Genomic DNA, 19585 nt, shown 5'->3' with positions numbered 1-19585 from the left:
CTGATATTTCATAAACCTATTCGTAAGCCCCAAGGGTGAGCCCTGTGGCTGGGAGCCCAGTGTCCTTCTGGAAGACTTTCCAGTCTTAAAGGGGACAGACAGGCAGTTCCACTGGCAGGGTTCACAGGATGCGGGCCAGCACAAGGTCAAAAGGACAATGCATTTTCTTTAGTTATCTTCTTCAAAGATCTCAGGAGGTAGAGGCAGTTGCCCCTACCTCCTATTCTATCTCCCGTGACCCAGTCTGCGACCCAGGGCCTTCTGACACAGGGCTGCCCACGGGGAGACAGGACAGATGGGGGCTTACAGAGCTGCACAAAGGCGTTGCCCAGAGCTGTCACTAGCACCCCTATCTTTGACCTTGTCCCAGCTCCCCAGAACAACTCCAGAGCCAGGACTTGCCTCCTCCTCCCTCAAGGCCCGTGGTGGGGATAACCTGCAGGGCTGGGGGTGGGGGGAGCAGACACCAGTATGCTGGCAGCCTCCCCACCACTACCCTGCCCTACCAGTGGGCAATCAACTCCTTTGTCTCATCGGGCTCGAACAAATCACCACTCAGTGCTACAACTTCTGAAAATTCCCTTCAGATTCCCTACCATCCCTCCAGCCAACTTTAGGAACTCCCAGGAGCCTCTCTTAAGAGGTAGCTGGCAAAAAAAAAAAAAAAAAAAAAAAAAGAGGCCGCTGGCATTCACTTGCCTGGGTGCTTCTGAGCTGAAATCTTGTCCCTTTACCCTATCCACAGGCCCTCAGCCCCCTTTTTGAGCAGTGAAGGAGCGGCATGGTAGGTCTAGAAATTACCAAATCAAAACAGAGTAAACTACCAATAAGCGCAGTTTAGGACCCAAAGGCAGGCCAGGACGGAGAAAGCAGGAGGGAAGGTGTGCATGGAGATGTGATGGGCAGGACCCCGGAACAATGCCTGTGTGTGAGGGGTCCAGGAAGCAGAAGGGTCCACCCAGGGGCAGCATAGCTCAGATGACTCAAGATCTGAACTGCAAGAGAGTGTCCCTGCTCTCCACTTGCTACGCAGCAATCCCATGTCTGGCTTCCTCGGCCAGGTGGTGGGTGGCCCCTGGCCCACCACAGGCTGAGCCTGGCTTGAGGCCATGCTCCAGGCCATGGTGGGGACAGCACTTCCCGCCACACGGTACTTTGCCTGTCGCAGATACTGTCGTTATTAAAATTCCACCCAAACAGGTGGTGGTGCACTATGGCTTTGGTGGTGGGCTGGGGTGGCAGGGGAAAGAAGAGTGAGACAGAGGGAGTCTGCAGAGCACCTGAGAGAAGGTGAGTCAGGTCAGCTCTGCTGGAAACCTGCTCTTTACCAGGATGGAGGTGAGGGGCATGGAGGCGAGGAACAGAGCTGAGAGGGTCAGGTAGAAGAAGCCCTGGCCACTGGAAGACCCCTCTTAGCCGCAGGTGGTGGAGGGGACCCCTCCCGGACTGGGCGGTGGAGGGTGGGTTGGTTGCCATGGTTCCTTCCTATCAGTGCCTCACATCACGGGCCTGCCTGGATCTGCTGGAGTCCAGGGGCGTGGAGAGAATGTAAACAGTCCTCAGGGTTCCAGGTACTCCTGGAAGGGAGAGTGGCGGCCAAGCCACTTGGCTGGCCGAAGAATGGCCCGTGTGGTTATGGATGCAAGCATCACCCCTTTCTTCAGCCCCTGGGTGGGAGGAGAGCCAGGAAGAACTTTAAGCGGACACATGAAGGTGTAAGTGTTTGTGCCCAGCTCAGGCCTCCACTGTTGCTGAGTTCACACTTGCTCGGAGAGACCTACGTGGGAAAGCAGGGCAGGACGGAGGACCAACAACCAAGTTACGGGAGACCAGAGAGCCCTGGCAAGAAAGCTTTTACCTGCTGTTGGCTCCACTTGAGATCGGGGATGAGGACAAAGCCATCGGAGGGATCTGGGTTCTCAAAAACAATCCGGTCGGCTTCCGCCTTCTTATCCAGAATGTTGTACACCCACTGGAAGGAGTGGGGAGAGAGAGGGTTCACACAGTTGCTCTTGACCTCAGGGCAAACACCACAGACTAGCCATCAAGGGCCATTAAGCTCAGGGGGTTCTACACTCCAGCTGTCTTGTCCCCATCGCTCTGCTCTCAGGGGTCCAGAGACTTCCCCTCATGGGCACTGCAGCTTGGACTGGTCCAAGCCCTTTAGGTCCTTCCTGTGGACATGCCATGGACATGATCACTGGGCCTTACAGGCCTGTTCAGCGTCCATCCCCTCCGTTGCCCCCAGGACTCAGGGATGGCTATCTCCATAGGCCCCTCCCCACTTTATTCAGGACCGCAGACAAAGCCGGTCACAAGGAGCTCCTTCTGCCCAGCAGGGCAGGACAGGCCGAGGGCCCAGACATTAATGCATGTAGGCTTCGCATCCGGCCGGGTGGGACTGTCACCAGCGGTAGGCTCGGGGCCTCTGGAGCTGCAGCAGTCTCAGCTGACATGGGCCCTGTGTGACACAGCAGAAGTGGCTCAACCGGGAGACGGCAATTACACAGACCTTTCCTGTCAGCGCAGGGCCTCTGGCACCACCCCCACAGACCTTTTTATCAGCTGCTGGCAGTCTTCAGAGAACCCTTCCCTGAGTTCTAGTGTGGATCCCAGGACATCCCTGGGATAGGGTCCTGGTGGCCTCTCTGAAGAAGCCAGCCTGCAGGGAGGTTAAGATAGGAAAGCCCCTATTCTCACAGGGCTCAAACCTACACACCTCTTTTCTTCTCCACTTCCCCAGAGCTCTGAGTCAACTCTCAGCTTGAAATTTGAGAGAGGAGCCTGCTAGAGAGCCGGAGACAGGGCAGTGGCTGGGCTGGCCCCCAGGAAGGGCCTCCTAGCTCGCTGAGGGGGTTGATCGGAGGGCCAGGGCACCCACACAACCAGCCAATGGTGGGCTCCTCTGCCCATTCCCAGAAGTTCGGGCACAACTGGGGTCCGCGAAGGCCAGTGGCAGTGGAGGCTGCTCTGGAGTCTGCCCACCTCATCCCGAGTCCACATCCTCGGCTCTCAACTGGCATTTGTAAGGTCAAATGTGACTGTCTGAGACAGAGAAGGGAGGACAGGGTGCCTGCCTGGGGAGATCCGGGGCTCCCAGACCCCCTGGTAGGGCCCACCCACTACAAAAGAGAAGCCTTCCCAAGAATGCTGGCTGTGCCCTCTTCCTGGGAGTGGGCTGGAGGCCAGTCAGCAGCGGCTTCCTCGGGCCACAAGGGGCCATGGCGATGCCCAGCCCAGCATGTGGAGACAACCACGGAGGCATTTCCCTTCCCACTGGAAGGCTCGCTGGGAATGTGCTATAGGAAAAAAAAAAGCCAGAACCTGACCCAAAGCACCTCAAAAGTAAAGAAGAGGTAACAGGAAGAGAACACTCTGTGGAGAGCCCTGGAGCGGCCTCCCTGGGGCCCCTGCTTATCTCTTACAGACAGGTAAGACACCCCCACTCAGACTGGAAAGCTGTGTGGTAATCGATAGAGAACAAACTGGTTCTGGAGCCCACCAAAGCTTGCTTTCCTCTCCCACCTCCTCACTAACTAGCTGACACCTTGGGTAAGTGGCGTATTCTCTCTGAGCCTCAGTTTCCCCCTTTGAGGGGGAGAATGATACCTGTATGTCAGGGTGGAGTGGAGTGTACAGGACTGAGAGTACCCAGCACAGCACAGGCCCTGAAGAGTAGAGGCAGGTGCTGGGAGCTTTCCCACGCGAGCTTTCCCAGCTTTCCCAGCTCCCACGCGAGGGGCCGTTGGGCTGCAGCCCTGTGATGACAAGAACGGGCGCTCTGCTGGAGGCCACGCACCGAGAGAGGAGGCAAGCAAAGGTGAGGTGGTGGAGAGCAGCCTACCACGTGCCCGGGCCCAAGGGCCTCCCTGGGACTCCTACTCACATGCACTGGTGTCCCCATGTGGCAGGTTAAGGAAAACGCAAACACGAGAAGTCCACCCAATTCCAGCCCAGAGCCTGGCCCCAGAGCCCACACTCCAGGCCACGTAGGGAAGGCCTCTGGGAGAGCGGGAGGGACGTGCATCCACGTCCAAGGCCCAAGCCAGAAGCCTGGATAAGGGGGAGGGCGGGCACCAGGGAAGAGAATTCACACAAATCACAAGGTGGGGTGCATGTAATGGGCAGCAAGCCCATCAGAAAGCCAGCCCGGAAGATGCAGCCAGCCCTGGCTTCTGGAACACACCTGGCAGACTTCCTTGCAGTAGGTGACACTGGCAATTCCCCTCCCTGGGGATACCTCCCTCCCCGTCCACTCTCCTCCTGCTGCGTGCTCACCCACCTGCTGGCTGCTCTCCTGGCCATCCTTCCCCTGACCACACCTCCAGCTGTCTCGGCTCTGCCCCAGCCCCAGCCCCAGCCCCGCACATGCACATGCACAGCAGCAGCGACCACGCCGGCGCCCGGTGCTGCTGGGATCCATGGCAGGTGTGTGGTCTGTGGCACCCCTCTCGGTCCCCACTGGAACCGCAGTCACATTTTCCAAACAAGGAGCTGGGCTCACAGGTGCGGGGCACCCACACTTCTCAGAGATGGCAGAAGTGGAATCCGAATTCTGGGCTGACATGCCACAGCCTGATGACTCACAGGACCGACAGGTTTAGCCTGATGGTCCCCAACGCCCGGGACCTGGGCGTCCAACGGTATTGTTTGATGAGCTACAAGCACCTCAGACGTGAGGAGCCAAACAGGGTAGTCAGTAAGAGCGCAGGTGCCGGGGGGATGCGGCCTGGCTGTGAGTCCCATCTCCAAAGTGTCACCGAGAAGATTCGGTGAGGTGATGCACCCCTCCCAGAATGCTGGAACCGTCCCCACACCCAGGGAGTGCTGGCAAGTCCCAAACTAAACTGTCTCCCACATGATCCTCTCCACCGTCCATGGCCCCCGTCTTGGTTGAAGATCCACGACCTATGCATGACCGCCCATGCAGGACCTGGATCCACCCCAGACCCTTCGCTTGCCTCTCGGAACCCGCCACCTTCCAGCCCTGCTTCTCAAATCCCCGCTGAAGCCTTCTGCCACTGCCGCGGCCTCGGTCCAGACCCACCTGGGCCCTCACAGCCTTCCTGCTCCCACTCACTGGACACCCCAGCAAGTCTTTAAATCTCATGGAACCCATATGCTGAAAACCTTTTAGGGGACCCTCAGTACCTATGGCAACTATTCTGAAATCTGATGATCATTAGAAACAGAGATTTAAAAAAAAAATACAGATTTCCCAGCTCCACTCCCTGAGCATTCTGACCTAGGAGATAGGGAGTAGGTCTCCATACTCTGCATTTTTAAAACTCTCCACAGGCAATCCTGATGAACTGCAAGGGCTGGGAGCTCCTGGTCTTCCGACTAGGTGCACCCGCCTGCTTCTGGCCCCTGCTCACCTTCTCCTATTGTCGCCTGCCCATCCCCTGGGCCTCTGTGCCTCTGCACTTCTCTTCCCTCTGCTTAGAACGCCCTTCTCCAGCCTGTCCACCCAGCAAACTTCTGTTTGTCCTTGAAAACCCAACTGGACGACCCCTTCCTCTGGGAAGTCCCCGACTGTCTGAGCTAAGCAACCCCTTCGTGTCACTACCAAACCTCGCATACAAACCACCTGTGGGACAGTATCCCATTATATCACACTCAGACTCCGTATCTGTCACCCCTACAGGACTCTGGGGACATTACAAGTGTTTACCTTGGTGACCCTCCAAAGCCTAGCACATGGCCTGGGACATGCTCAATAAACCTAACGACTGTTGTCTGATGAGCTGAGTGCTTGTAAACGTAACTACAAATAGTCAAGAAAAAAACACACGAGTGCTTGTGTCGAACAGAATTTGGCAGAGTAGTGGGATTTTGTATTATTTTCCAAGACAACTAGATGGTGGTGTATAAGAAAGTACATATACCACTCACATCAACTTTAAGGGCCTCCTCCTTTGGATCCCATATTTGTGCAATCAGTGCCACAGAACACATATTCCAGGAGATCCCTCTAGGACCCTGGAGAGCAGCAGCTGTATCTAGGAAGACGGAGATCCAGCTCCTTTCCACTTAGAAGACAGAGAGAGCAAGTGCAAGGACTTAAAAAAAAAAAAAAAATCGAGCCAGCTTGAGCCAGAGGAACTGGTGCAAACACAGCACAGGGGGGCCAGGGCTACCAGCCAGCAGGGTCATCCCTGGGGGAAAGAGGGCTGTCGGCACACAGGGCCTCCTGTACATCTGCCAACCATCTCCACCCTTGTTTTTCCCAAGCGCAACTGGCCTCTCCGGCAGGGCCCCCACACCCAGGGTCCCTGCCCTCCTTCAGGCCCAGGGAAAATGACTCCGAGTGTCCTGCACGTGAGCGGCCACCATCGCTATGACCTGAATTGTGGGGAGAGGAGGTGAGAAGTGCTCAAAGAGAACAAGGGGGAGTGACGGACAGACAGACGGTGAGAGCCAATGAGTAAGCAAGGCAACGCCTCATCCATCATATTTAATGCTGAGCATTCACTCGGGGCCAATTCCGGGCAGAGGCTCTAGTTGGCACTGGGCCTTGGGCCAAGGAGAAGTTGGAATCTCTGAGCTAAATGGCCTTGCGTCTGGTCTAGTCGCAGAAGACACTGCCAAACCTCACATAAACCCGAGAGAAGAGGTCTTGCCCTGAGCCGCCAGGGCCATCAGGACCCTGCCCTGTAGGGAGTGAACGCAAGGGGAACGAGCAAATGAAGTTTCTACTCTGGGCCTCGACTCCCAGAGGCAGAACTGGGAATAAAAGTCTTGATCGGGGTTAGGGGGTGACCCTGGCATCGGTCCTGACCCATTCACAGATCCAGGTGAGGGCAAAGCCCTTCTGGGATGGTATCAGTGCTGCTGGAGACAGAGATTCTTCAAAGGCCTAGAGGCTGCTCCGAGAGGCCCACAGAGCCTCAGTGGCAGGCCCAAGACAGGGGTCAACTCCCTTCCCCGTGAAGCCTTCCCTGACCCTCCTGGGTAAGAGTGAGCATCTCAGCCCAGAACTCCCTGTGCCCCTCGGTTTCTCCCATCTCGTGCAGTTACTTCGGCATCTGTGTGCGGACCTCTGCACCGGGAAGGACACAGGCCCCGTGAGGGCAAGTTTTCCACTGTGCCCTCTGCCCGACCCCAAACCTGTGGGACAGTGCCAGCCCCCGAAAGAGCAGGGAGGGAGAGTCAATGGCCACAGGGAGTCCTCCGTGTCTGCACCCCGTGGGCCGGTCACCTGGATGCTGAGGGTCTGGGACTCCAGGTGGGGTAAGGTGATGTTCCTGTAATCGCTTCCCGTCTCTCGGACCAGGCGGAGGTCCTGGCGCAGGTACTTCTGCAGGTGCTTCTCTGTGGCGGGGTAAACCACAGTTGTCTTCACGTCTGCAACGACAAACACACCCCGGGGCTGCAAAGTGAGGCACACTCTCTGCACAGGGGCCCACCACCGTCTGGTCCCCAGCACAGAGCGGGGACCCCAACCCCGTCTCTAATTTCCTAATGAGAGGAGCCAAAGACGAAGAGGTTACAGTCACCCGGAATCCATCCGGAATCCACCCGGTGCCTCATGCAGGTCAGCTCCTGCGGTGAATCACACTCAGCATCCGGGAGCCACAGGGTTTTTGCTGGTGGGTCACTGGGCCCCTTGCCACCCTTCTCCCTCTGTTCTCGGCCTAAGGAATGAAAGCTTTTGGACACTTGTCACATAGCAAATTTCTTGGTATGTGGCTTTCTGGACCTGAAGCTGAAAATCTGACTTAAAGGTAAGTGGCCTCCCCTCCTGCAAAGCAGAGGGGCACAGCGCAGTGGTTAAAGGCACGGACTCCAGAGCTGGACTATGTGCGTTCAAGTCCTGGCTCCACCTGTTACTGCCTTGGGACCCTAACCCCTGCCCAGTTATTTAATCTTTCCAAGCCCTGACTTCCCCATCTGTCAGCTGAGGATAATAATAGCTCCTGTGTCCCAGAGTTGGGAGGATTACACAAGTTAATACCTGAGAAGCACGGAGAACAATGTCTGACACAAAGTAAATACAATGTCAGTGCTATATTTTTTTAAAGATTTTATTTATTTATTTGACAGAGAGAGAGATCACAAGTAGGCAGAGAGGCAGGCAGAGAGAGAGAAGAGGAAGCAGGCTCCCCGCTGAGCAGAGAGCCCGATGCGGGGCTCAATTCCAGAACCCTGGGATCATGACCTGAGCCGAAGGCTGAGGCTTAACCCACTGAGCCACCCAGGCGCCCCAGTGCTGGCTACTTTTAATCGGCCTGCCTCAACCGTGGCACCACTGCCATTTTGGCCCCGATATTTCTCTGTTAGAGGGGCTGTCCTAGGCATTGCAGGATGTTTAGCAGGATTGCAGGCTTCTAACAGGAGGTTGGTAAAACCCTCTTTCCAGCTGTGACAACCAAAAATGCCTCCAGACAGTGCCAAGTGTCCCCTGGGGGACAAAATTGCCCCTAGTTGAGACCTGCTGTTTTCATCAGCAGGAAATCTTGTAGTCTTCCGAAACAGACTCTAGGCTAGGGTCCCGGTCCAACACCACCTGGTTTGGGTTATATCTTTCCCTATTTCTAATAACACCTGCTACAACTGTTATCATTTATATGTAGTGCTTCAATATAGATGTTAAGGGCAGGAAAGGAAAACAGTATTCTAAAATCAGCTGGGATGTTTCTCAGAAGGCCCATGTCCTCCCTGACTCCCTTATCTTTGATTCAGAGTGCTCTCTGAAGGAAACCCGAGGAAAGCCCAGTGGGCACATTTTAACACTCCAGGGAATTTCCATACTCACCTGCATACCTGCAGGCCCAGCTAAGAACTACTAACCTTTACTTTCGTATCTGGTCTAAGGATGTAGGTGACTTGAATCCCCATTTCACAGGAGTCAGGACTCACTGGTATCATGTGGCAGAGGTGACACGGGACCTGGGGTCACCTAACCCTAAAGCTGGTGCTCTCCCACCACCTGCCAACTGGCCCCATATTACTCCAACAGCCAGTGGAGAAGGCCTGACATGCTACACCAAGCATATGACTTCTGGTGAGGATCAAAGGTCCTGGTCCATCAGCTCTGCGGGGAGTAAAGCAGCCCAGCACAAAGACATAGGCTCTGGACCTGAGCTGACATAATGTTCTCCCCTTCCTGCCTGTGTGACCTTGGGCATAAAACCTCTCTGAGTCCCAGTTTCCTCATCTGTTAAAGAGTGGTCATAAAGGGCGCCTGGGTGGCTCAGTGGGTTAAGCCGCTGCTTTCGGCTCAGGTCATGATCTCAGGGTCCTGGGATCGAGTCCCACATCGGGCTCTCTGCTCAGCAGGGAGCCTGCTTCCTCCTGTCTCTCTGCCTGCCTCTCTGTCTACTTGTGATCTCTGTCTGTCAAATAAATAAATAAAATCTTAAAAAAAAAAAAAAAAAGAGTGGTCATAAAATCTGCCCCAAAGAGTTGTCATCAACATTAAATAAAACATGTCATCTGGACCACTGGCGGCACTGTTGTCACCCCATTTCCTGGGCATCTCTAGATCTGACCCTGAAAGGGAGGCAGAGGCCTCCTCACAACCCTCAGGGCAGCAGCAAACAGATCCTCACTCCTCACTCCCAACACTCCCTAGGAGCCCTGCTAGCGGTCAAGTACACCCAGATCTCAAGACACAAGAGAATGCCACCAACAGACCAAATGACATCCCCTTAACTCCTGCAGTGGGCTCTAGAGAAATCCCTTATCCAAGAGCAGCTTGGCAGAGAAGAACAGCCTGGGTTCCAATCCGCACTTCGTAGCTACGTGACGGGGACATCATTATGGGAAGTCAGCGAGCAGTGGATGGGAAGCCTTTAGAAAGTGTCCCCACACAGAGAAGTGTTCTTCAGATGCTAGCTCTCCTTGTTGTGTTTGCGGTTACTCTGGTAGCCCGGGCTGGCAAAGCTGTGAGCGACGGCACTCCCTCGGTATGGGGGAGATGGCCGGGGACAAAGGCAGCATGCACGTTGGAGAACAGCCTGCCCTGCCGGCCAAGAACACACAGCCCTGGGCTCACGGCCTGGGGCTCCCTGGCTGTTCCAGATCAGAAAGCCGCTGGGCCCGCGAGCATGCCCCTGTCTGCCAAGGCTTGTCAAAGACTGCCCAGCCACCCAGGGTGCTGGGAAACAAGGGCCTCCCCAGGCCAGCCCTCTCCTGCCTTCCCTCTCAGCGGCAGGGAAAACACAACAACGCAGTTTCCAACTGCTCACTTCCTGCCATCTTTCTTCCTTTTCTGAGGAACTCTGGCCTGGATGCCTAAGCCCTGTTGGTGGACCCTGAGCCCCCTCAAAGCCAGTTTACCCCCTTGGCGTCCGGTCTCTGTCAGACCACCCCCCAGAAGCCCAGGGCAGGAGCAGGCCGGCCTCACACACTGGCATCAGGGGTAAGGGCTGGCTTCCATGTCCCCCGAGGGGCTGCCACCCCCTCAAACCTGGACCACTCCCCTGGCTTCCTATCATGGCCCACAGAGCCCTCGGCCACCCTGCCCCAAACCTCTCTCTAAGCTCACTGACCACCATCTCCCCCTGGAGTCTCTGCCAGAGCCACACAGACCTCCTTACAGTCCCACTAACACAGCCCACCTCTACACCTCCAACCAGCTGCTCTCACTGCCAGGCAGGCCTCCTGACCTGAGTCAACGGCCAAGCTCTCCAGAAGCCCAGCTTGAGAAGCTCCCTGGACCACATGCCGCCTGTCTTGCTCGCCTGCTTGCGTTTCCTCACTACCTGACAACAGAGTACGGATTTATTGTCTGATTCCCCCATTAGACTATACCTTCCAGGAGGACAGGGGATTCTCTCTGCCTTTAAAAAGATTTTTAGGGGCACCTGGGTAGCTCAGTCAGTTAAGCACCTGGCTTTGGCTCAGGTCATGATGTTAGGGTCCTGGGATGGAGTCCTGCATTGGGCTCCACGCTCGACGGGGTCTGCTTCTCCCTCTGCTCCCCACCCCTGCCCATGAGCTCTCTCTCAAATAAATTAAAAAAAAAAAAAAATCTTTTATTTATTTATTTTTTTGACAGAGAAAGACCAAGAGAGAGGGAACACACGCATGGGAAGAGGGAAAAGGAGAAGCAGGCTTCCCGCTGAGCAGGGAGCCCAACGAGGGCTCATCCCCCTGGGATCATGACCTGAGCGGAAGGCAGACGTTTAACAACTGAGCCACCCAGGCGCCCAATTAAAAATCTTTAAAAAAAAAAGTTCTAAAATCATTTTATCCCCAGCATCCAGAATAGCACTTGGCCTACAGGAGATACTCAATAAACACTGAACAAGAGGATAAATGAAACTGGCCTTCTAGACATCAACACCAGGAAGGGCAATTTTGAGCCAATATTGAATAAAATCCCTGGATAACAATCAGTATGTTTGCCAATGCGTTTCTCACTGGCAGGAGAAAGCAAACACTGGTGTCTACCCAAATGCCAAGTCGAGGTGTTGACCTGCAAGGGAACCTCATGAGAATTCTGGTCAAGTGTCAATGCCCAAAAAATGCTCAAACCACCAGGTAAAAATATGTTGGGGAACAGGTGTCCATATGCAGTCTCAAAAATATCACCCCACACATTACTTATTAATGACAAAGGGACCAGGTGACCCGAGTTAACATCACTCCGACACACCGACATCGAGTGCCTCTAGAGGGATGTGCGGTGCTATTCTGGCCAAAATGCGTGGTCTGAATCTGATCAAGAGGGAGTGTCAGCCAGCCCCAATCCAGGGACATTGTACACAACAAGCAGCTTTACAACCCTTCAAAAGGGTCAAAGTCTGAGAAAACCAAGAAAGACAGAAGGACTGTGCTGGATTAAAGGCCGCTATAGACTGGACTGGATCCTGGAGAAGGGAGGGGAGTTCTGTTGGAAAGATGGTATTGGAACAACTGGTAAAATTTAATAATGGTCTCGACATTACAAACCAGCCTTGTAGAAATGTGAAATTTCTGAAAACTGACCACTTCACTCTGGTTCCTAGGAAACACACACTGAAGCGCTTAGCAAGGAAGGATATGATGTCTGCCACTTACTTTTCAGTTACAACAGTATAACAAAATATTGTATGTGGAGAGAGAAAAGGCAAATGTGGCAAAATGCCAACAACAGGGCTTTTTTTTTTTTTAATTTAAGATTTTATCTATTTATTTGTCAGAGGGAAAGAACAAGCGAGCACAAGCAGGGGGAACAGCAGGCTAAGGGAGAAGCAGGCTCCCCGATGAGCAGGGAGCCCGATGTGGGGCTCGATCCCAGGGCTCTGAGATCATGACCTAAACTGAAGGCAGATGCTTCACCGACTGAGCTGCCCAAGCGTTCCAACAATAGGGCTGTAGGGTTGAAAATTTTTTTTCAAAATAAAAAGTTAAAGCAAAAAAAAGGCACTGATAGCCTCTGGATCCTCAGAGCTAACTGCCTACACACACACCAGGCACTGTTCTAAGTCCTATGTGTATATTAACTCATTCACTCCCCACAACCAATGTGAGGTGGATATTATGATCCCCGTTTCACAAAGAAAGAATCTGTGGCGCCTTCATTCCCACTGCTCTGTCTGGCTCAGGACCAGGCTTCGGCAGTGGTACCATGATGCCAACCCCGTGGGTCAGCAGATGAGGCCTGACGACCTTCCTGGTGCCCTCTGCCAACCTCCACTTAGCAAACTGACTTACGGAGGCCCTCTGTCCAGGGCGAGCAGGACCAGCCACCTTCCCCACCCAGTTTTTCCCTGTGGTTAGAGAAACAACAGGGAATGCAAAAAAGACCCCCCAAAAACAAGAACAAACCCCCTCCAAAACAAAACACCTTGAAACAATGTCAAACCCCTCAAAAACCCATCTCTCATAATATTCACAATACAATATAGCTGACCCTCGAGCGACAGGGGTTTGAACTGCATGGGTTCACTTACACAAGATGTTTTTTTTTGTTTTGTTTTGTTTTTGTTTTTTTTAAGATGTTATTTATTTATTTGACAGACAGAGATCACAAGTAGGCAGAGAGGCAGGCAGAGAGAGAGGTGGAGGCAGGCTCCCTGCGGAGCAGAGAGCCCGGTGCGGGGCTCGATGTGGGGCTGATCCCAGGACCCTGGGATCACGACCTGAGCCGAAGGCAGAGGCTTAACCCACTGAGCCACCCAGGCGCCCCTACACAAGATGTTTTTTGATGAAAATGCAACAGGGTACTGGCCTAATGTAAGTGCATACTCGTTATGCTTCTCTTAATAACACTGTTTTTCAGTTTATTTCACTGTAAGAACACAGGAGTATGTTATCAACCGTCTGGGCCACTAGCAAGGCTTCTAGGCAACAGGAGGCTGTCAAGTTATGTGTGGATTTCCACCTGCAAGAGGGGTTTAGTCTGGGGAGAGCAGGAAGTTTGGGGGGGGGGGTTAGCGGGAGGAGTTTCAACTGCATGGGGGATCAGCACCCCTAACCCCTGCATTGCTCAAGGGACAATTATACATTAAGAGGACTTCCCCGATATTCCTCATAAAGCCTGCCCACCTCTCGTGCTTTCAAGCTTTGTTTTTATTTTTAATTCAAGGCAGGCTGGTGCATATGTTAGAGTCATGTGAAGTTTGGTTTTAAGTTTCCTTTTCCTCCCCACACACCACTTTCAATTCTTCCTGCCATTTCTTTGCTTTTGTACTCCTACAGTTCCAAATCACACATATTTTCCTTTGCTGTTCCCCCTTGACTTTTCACTTTTACTATCACTTATTAACTTCCCATAATGGAAGACAAGGGTTTAGCTTTTTACCGGCACCTGCACACAAGCATTCACACCCCCTGTCCCCCGCCAACCCTGTCCTCACAGTACAACTACGTTACAATGGTGGATAAATCAGTATTCACTGTCAGCACCACTAGGACGACTGAAATGCGGTACACTGCTAAATACGATGACTATTTTTCCTTTTTAGCACAATTTTTGGTACATGGAGTAATTACTCTTTTATTTGCTCACTTTTCTGTAAACCTGTCACTAATTCACCCCCACATACACTTCTTCTGTTTATATAAATTTCCTTTTAATGTTAAAACGGGAGAAAAACAAGCAATGTACCCTCATTGGAGCCTCTGACTCACTCAGCAGGTGCTGCGCAGAGCTGTGCTCTGGGACCTCCGAGGCGCTCCACCGTCGTAGGGGGTGCCTTCCCTACTTTGCTTCCTGAGTCCACTATCTGCCTCTTTCCTGTTTGTATCTTGATTTTACTACAGCAGTGGTTCTCAAACGTCATGGTGCATCAGAACCACCTGACTAAGGATGTCTGTGGTGGGGCCCACCAGTGTGCCTTTTTAAAGCAGTTCCTGTGTGGAGCTGCTGCCACTAGTCCTGGTCCCAGGACCAGACATCAAGGACAACGCTAAAACACAAAAGTCAAGTTGCTACCAGAGCTAGGGTACTAGTGGAGCTAGGGAGATCCACTTAGAGACCTGGAACATCTGAGAGGGTCTTTATTCTACTGTCACATGTAATTAGGAGTTTGGCAAAAAGAATTCTATGGTGGAAAGCAAGGACCCTCAAAATCTGAAAGCTCCATGATCTTCTAGATTGTGATGCTGCTGTTGAGAAGTGGGAGGTCATTCTGATCCACAGTGCTTTGTATTGACCTGTTTTCTTGTTGTCCTCAACATCCCAATCGTGCTGATGGGTCTTGGAGTGGTTCCTACTCATCCCTTGAACTGGGTAACTGCTAAGGCCTTTCAATCTCAGAAATCACGTTCTTCAGTCCTGGGAAACAATCTTATTTCTTTGGTCATTTTCTTCCCTACTTTCGTCCCTGTCGTTCTGGAACATCTATTGGGATATGCTCTTGCCCTTCCACTTTTCTTTTCTCTCCTGTTTTCTCCTGGCCGCTCTGCTTTTGAGTATGTTTTCTTCAACTTCTCTTCTACTCAAGTTTTTGTTCTGGCTACATATATAATTTCTAAGAGCTGTTAAAAAGTTCCTCATTGAGGGCATCTTAAGCATTTGATAGATTATAATTTATCTCGTACATTAACAACAGTTTTTGCAAATTTCTTCTCCCTACATGGTTTTCATATCTTCTCAGTTCTTCTCCTTTCCTTCTTGTCTTTATCAATGGATATTACTCAAGTCTGCTCACCCTTGCCTGTCCACTCACTCGTATCTGAGGGCAGAGCACCAGAAAGCTGATGGGAAGCTCTGCAGACATAGCTGCGTTCACCTGGAGTTTCATCTTAGGATGACTGGGCTGTGCCCTTGCACGACAGAACCCCCAAGACTCTGTCTTCTCGGTTGGGCTGGTCAGATTCTCCAAGCAGGACTCTCCCAGTTTCACCCATGGAGGCGTAAGCCTGGCTGACAGCTGAGAGATGAGGAGGAGAAGCAGCTGGTGCACAACAGGGGAGGACAAAGGGTGACTAACACTGCATATGTAAACTTCCACTTAACCTTTGAGCCCCTCCACTGCACCTAGAACCTCTAGACCCTGTTTGACTCTCTCCGGAGGCTGGATCTCTGGGAGGAGCAGCTACCAGCCGTGTGAAGTGGGACAGGATATATGGGGCCTGCCGGCTCAGGTTACCCTCCCACACATCTGCTGGGTCAGTCACTCCTTCCCCTGTCATTTCCTAGCCTTGTCTCCTCTTCCTTCTCTAGCATAATTTTTTGCAATGTAACTCCTTTAATGTCACTGTTAATGAGTGTTTGAGAGGAAGCAGATGGGCAAAACGCCCCCTTTTAACTGGAAGCCCACAGCCCTACCATTCTATCTCCCTTATAAGGATCTTAAAAAAATTATTATCGAGGGGCACCTAGGTGGCTCCGTCAGTTAAGCGTCTGCCTTCAGCTCAGGTCATGATCCCTGGGTCCTGGGACTGAGCCCCACATCAGGCTCCCTGCTCAGTGGGGAGCCTGCTTCTCTCTCTGCCTGCTGCTCCCCCAGCTCATGTTCCCTTTCTCTCTCTCAAGCAGATAAATAAAACCTTTAAAAAAGAAATAAAGAAAAAAGAAAAAAATGTATTATTGAAGTATAGTTGACATACAATGCTGTGTTAGTTTCAGGTGTACAATATATCAACTTGGCAATTCTATGCATTACTCAATGCCCACCCCAAGATAAGTGTAGTCACCATCTGTCACCACACCACGTGATCTAGTAAATCCACTACTGGATATGTACCCAAAGAAAATGAAAACACTAATTCAAGAAGATATACGCACCCCTCTGTTTACAGCAGCATTATTTACAATAGCCAAGAATGGAGGCAGCCCAAGTGTCCACTGATTGATGAAGGGATAAAGAAGATGTGGTCTGTCTGTACAACAGAATAGTACTCAGCCATCAAAAAGAATTGAGATCTTTCCCCTTGTGACACCACCAATGGACCTAGATGTTATTGCGCTAAGTGAAATATGTCAGTCACAGAAAGACAAATACCATACGATTTCATTTTTAGGGGAATCTAAAAACAAAACTAACAACCAAAAAAAACTACAAGTTTGTTCCAGTTGTAAAATAAGTCAGTCATGTAAAGGAAAGGTACAGCATAGGGAACACAGTTAATAAAACTGCAGTAAATAAAACTGGAATGACGTCTGATGCTTTCTTTTTCTTCTTATCTGCTTATTACCACCTGACCTATTTGTCTATTTATGGTTCACCTCCTCCAACTGGACGTAAGCTGCTTGAGAACACAGACTTTGTTTTATATATCCTGCGCGCACTGCCTAAAATGGCACCTGACACATATTAGGCCCGAACAATACGGTTACAGAACAGAATATATATTATGCCACTTTATTTTTCAAAGAGCACGTGCGTATGCACAACTGCCTACACATAAGAACGCACAGAAGAAAAGTCTAAAATTCAGGACATGGGCGCCTGGGTGGCTCAGGGGATTGATCTGCCTTCAGCCCCGGTCATGATCTCAGGGTCCTGGGATCGAGTCCCGCATTGGGCTCTCTGCTTGTCAGGGAACCTGCTTCCTCCTCTCTCTCTGCCTGCCTCTCTGCCTACTTGTGATCTTTCTCTGCCAAATAAATAAATAAAATCTTAAAAAAACAAAATAAAATTCAGGACATATTCTAAGATGTTGAAAGATAACTTATCTCTGGGTGGTGGAGTTATATATAATTGTAACCTTTTTAAAATAATTTTTGGGGGACATTTACTACATTTTCCAAAACAAGTGTGGATCACTTATGTAACAATTACATTAAAAGCTGAAAAACAAGTTGCACCTTAAACAAGCCCCAGAGAGGTTAAGTAATTTGCCCAAGGCGACACAGCCAGAAAGGGGTGGAGCTAAGATCTGAACAGCAAGCAATCCGGCTCTTCTATGCAGTATTGATTCCCCAATGCTCCAGGGCCACTGTTTCAGACCTTTCCCTAAGAAACCTGTAGGAGCGGGTTCTCCAAAAAGTAGCCTTATCAGATAGGAGAAACGTGATTGCTCCCAACTGCTCCCAAACACAGGTAAACAGTGTCAGCAAAACCAAAGGGCATAATAAGGTGCCCGAGAGACTGGGCTGCAGACTGGGAGGTCTGGAAATAACATGAGAACGTGCAGAGACCCAACAGCAGGGCTGCACTCCCTGTGCTTCCTGGGGAGGGCTGGGGGTGGGAGCCAGGTGGCACATGTCCCTTGTCTCTGGGGGTACCCTGAGGTACTCATCACTCTGGGGTACCCTGAGGTACACTGCAGCCAGATGCTGGGCTAGAACAGGCTTTGGTGGGGCACACACAGGGACTGGAGGCGATCCCACTTACAATAGGAGACAACGGCTGTTTCGACTTATGTGTGTTGTACCCCCCCACCCCACTGCTCCCCACCAAAGATGCCAGTGCTGGCTCTCAGGGAAGGATGCCTGTGGTGGGGTCCGAGGAGACGGGCCCTGTGGTGGTCTTGCAGCCCTTGTGGGGCTTGGGGGAGCAGGGATGTTTTGGCTGCAGGGATGGCCGTACCAATGCATCCCAGATGAACAGATGAACAGCGGCCCTGTACACACATTCCTTCTCTCTGCAGCTCAGGCAGGCAAGCTGGTGTGCCCCTGGCTAGGCCAGCTCTGTCCCGCCTCATAAGACCCTTAGGAATCTCCTGAAAGGCCTTCTCCAAGAAATAAACCCAGCCCCTGTCCTCCACCCAGACACGAGAGCCCAAGTCCTGGGAGGCAGGGCTAGGTAGAGGAAAAGAGCAGTTGCCTCTCTTGCCCTCTGCCAAAGCTCGCTTAGCCAAATCCCCAGGAAAACGCTGTTGCACATGAAACATGAAAAAGCAAACCACAGACAGTCTGCTCTCCTTCCCATACACATGTTCAAACAAGACTGCTTTCCAGCCGTTACTGATGACTTCTACACGATGAGGTAATTTCTATGGCTCAGTCTGTGGCTTTTGCTCTCCCTTCATTATGATCAGCCAGTTTCAACTTATTTGACCCAGATGTGCAGGCTAGGGGAGCTGGAGAGAAGCAACAGCAAAGCATGATCCGCGTGTGAAGCCCACCCCACCTCCCACAAGGGCCAAGCAGAGCCATCCAGGTGACGGGGCAGATGACTGAGGCTGGCAGGGCGCACTAGCAAAGAACCTGGGCAGAAGGACTGGCAAGGGAGAGGGGCTGCAGGGCCTCCTGGGGGACATGCGTTATCTTCCCTCCTCTTGGGGATCTCCCCTGACGAGGTGACCCTCTCCTCAGCCCAGCCTCATGGTGGCCAGAGAGCAGGTTGGAGGCTGGAGAGGAGGTGGTCTGTGTCCTGCATCGCAGGGATGCTGGAAGTATTCAAGGGGAGGCCTGAAGAGACTTTCAGATAAAAAATAAACAGGGATAAAGGGTGTGGTCAGGATCCTACTAGAGGCTTTGGCTGCTCCACAGCAAACCTTCAAACCACTAATTACCTGTCTCCAGGGCAGCTCAGAGATGCTATTAGAGGCAGAGGAGAGGCACATGCTGATTTTAGCCAAGCCTGGATCTGACAGGCCCCTTCCCTCCTCCTCCTCCTCCTCCTCAGTTCTCCGAGGTCTGGGAGGTAGAGGAGGCACAAACAACAGGACCCAATGGCCCACAAGCAAATTCGGCAACTCTGAATGCTTCTCCAGGGCTGCCTGCGGTGGCCTTTGGTTTCAGGTCTCAGAGGTGGTCTGTTAGGAATGGGAAATGCTGCTATACGGTGGCTGTGGGGCTTACAGCACTCCACAAAGTTCCATTTGAACACGCCTGAGAACTGGTATGGAATGAGATGATGGAGGCATGGATGGACAACCTTGCCCTTAGAGCTGAAAAGACCCCTACAGCCCCACACACAGGAAGCAGCTATTCTGGGGTTAAGCAGACCGGTCTACAAAAGCTGTTGTACCAAACACTCAGGAGTTCCAAAACATGGCCCCTCTCACAACTTCCTGCCTAAAGGCACTTCTTTATTCACTCAGAGAGGGGCATAGGGACCTGGTCTCAGCGCAATACCCATGGACACCGCCACGTTGTGTGTGCTGGTAGGAAGGAGGCAGAAGATCAAAGGTACAGGGTATATCCCCCACTGAGAGGGGCCTTGGACTACCAGAATTTTAGGCTATCACTCACTAAGAAGTCTGGATCAGAAGAGGACCAGAGAACCAGGCTGCCACAAGCTGGCAGCCACAGCCG

The 19585-nt window shown here is 52.1% G+C and overlaps 1 protein-coding gene across 1 annotated transcript in view; it reads right to left on the bottom strand.

Moving 5' to 3' along the window:
- DCPS (decapping enzyme, scavenger) overlaps window positions 1-19585 on the bottom strand; it is a 39436-nt gene that overhangs the window by 5842 nt on the left and 14009 nt on the right. Inside the window, 2 exon segments of the mRNA XM_047690198.1 lie at window positions 1859-1972; window positions 7202-7347. Coding sequence (XP_047546154.1) covers window positions 1859-1972; window positions 7202-7347 — 260 coding nt within the window.

Source organism: Lutra lutra, chromosome 10, assembly GCF_902655055.1.
Source record: "Lutra lutra chromosome 10, mLutLut1.2, whole genome shotgun sequence".
NCBI lineage: Eukaryota > Metazoa > Chordata > Mammalia > Carnivora > Mustelidae > Lutra > Lutra lutra.
This window is presented reverse-complemented; position numbering and strand designations above follow the sequence as displayed.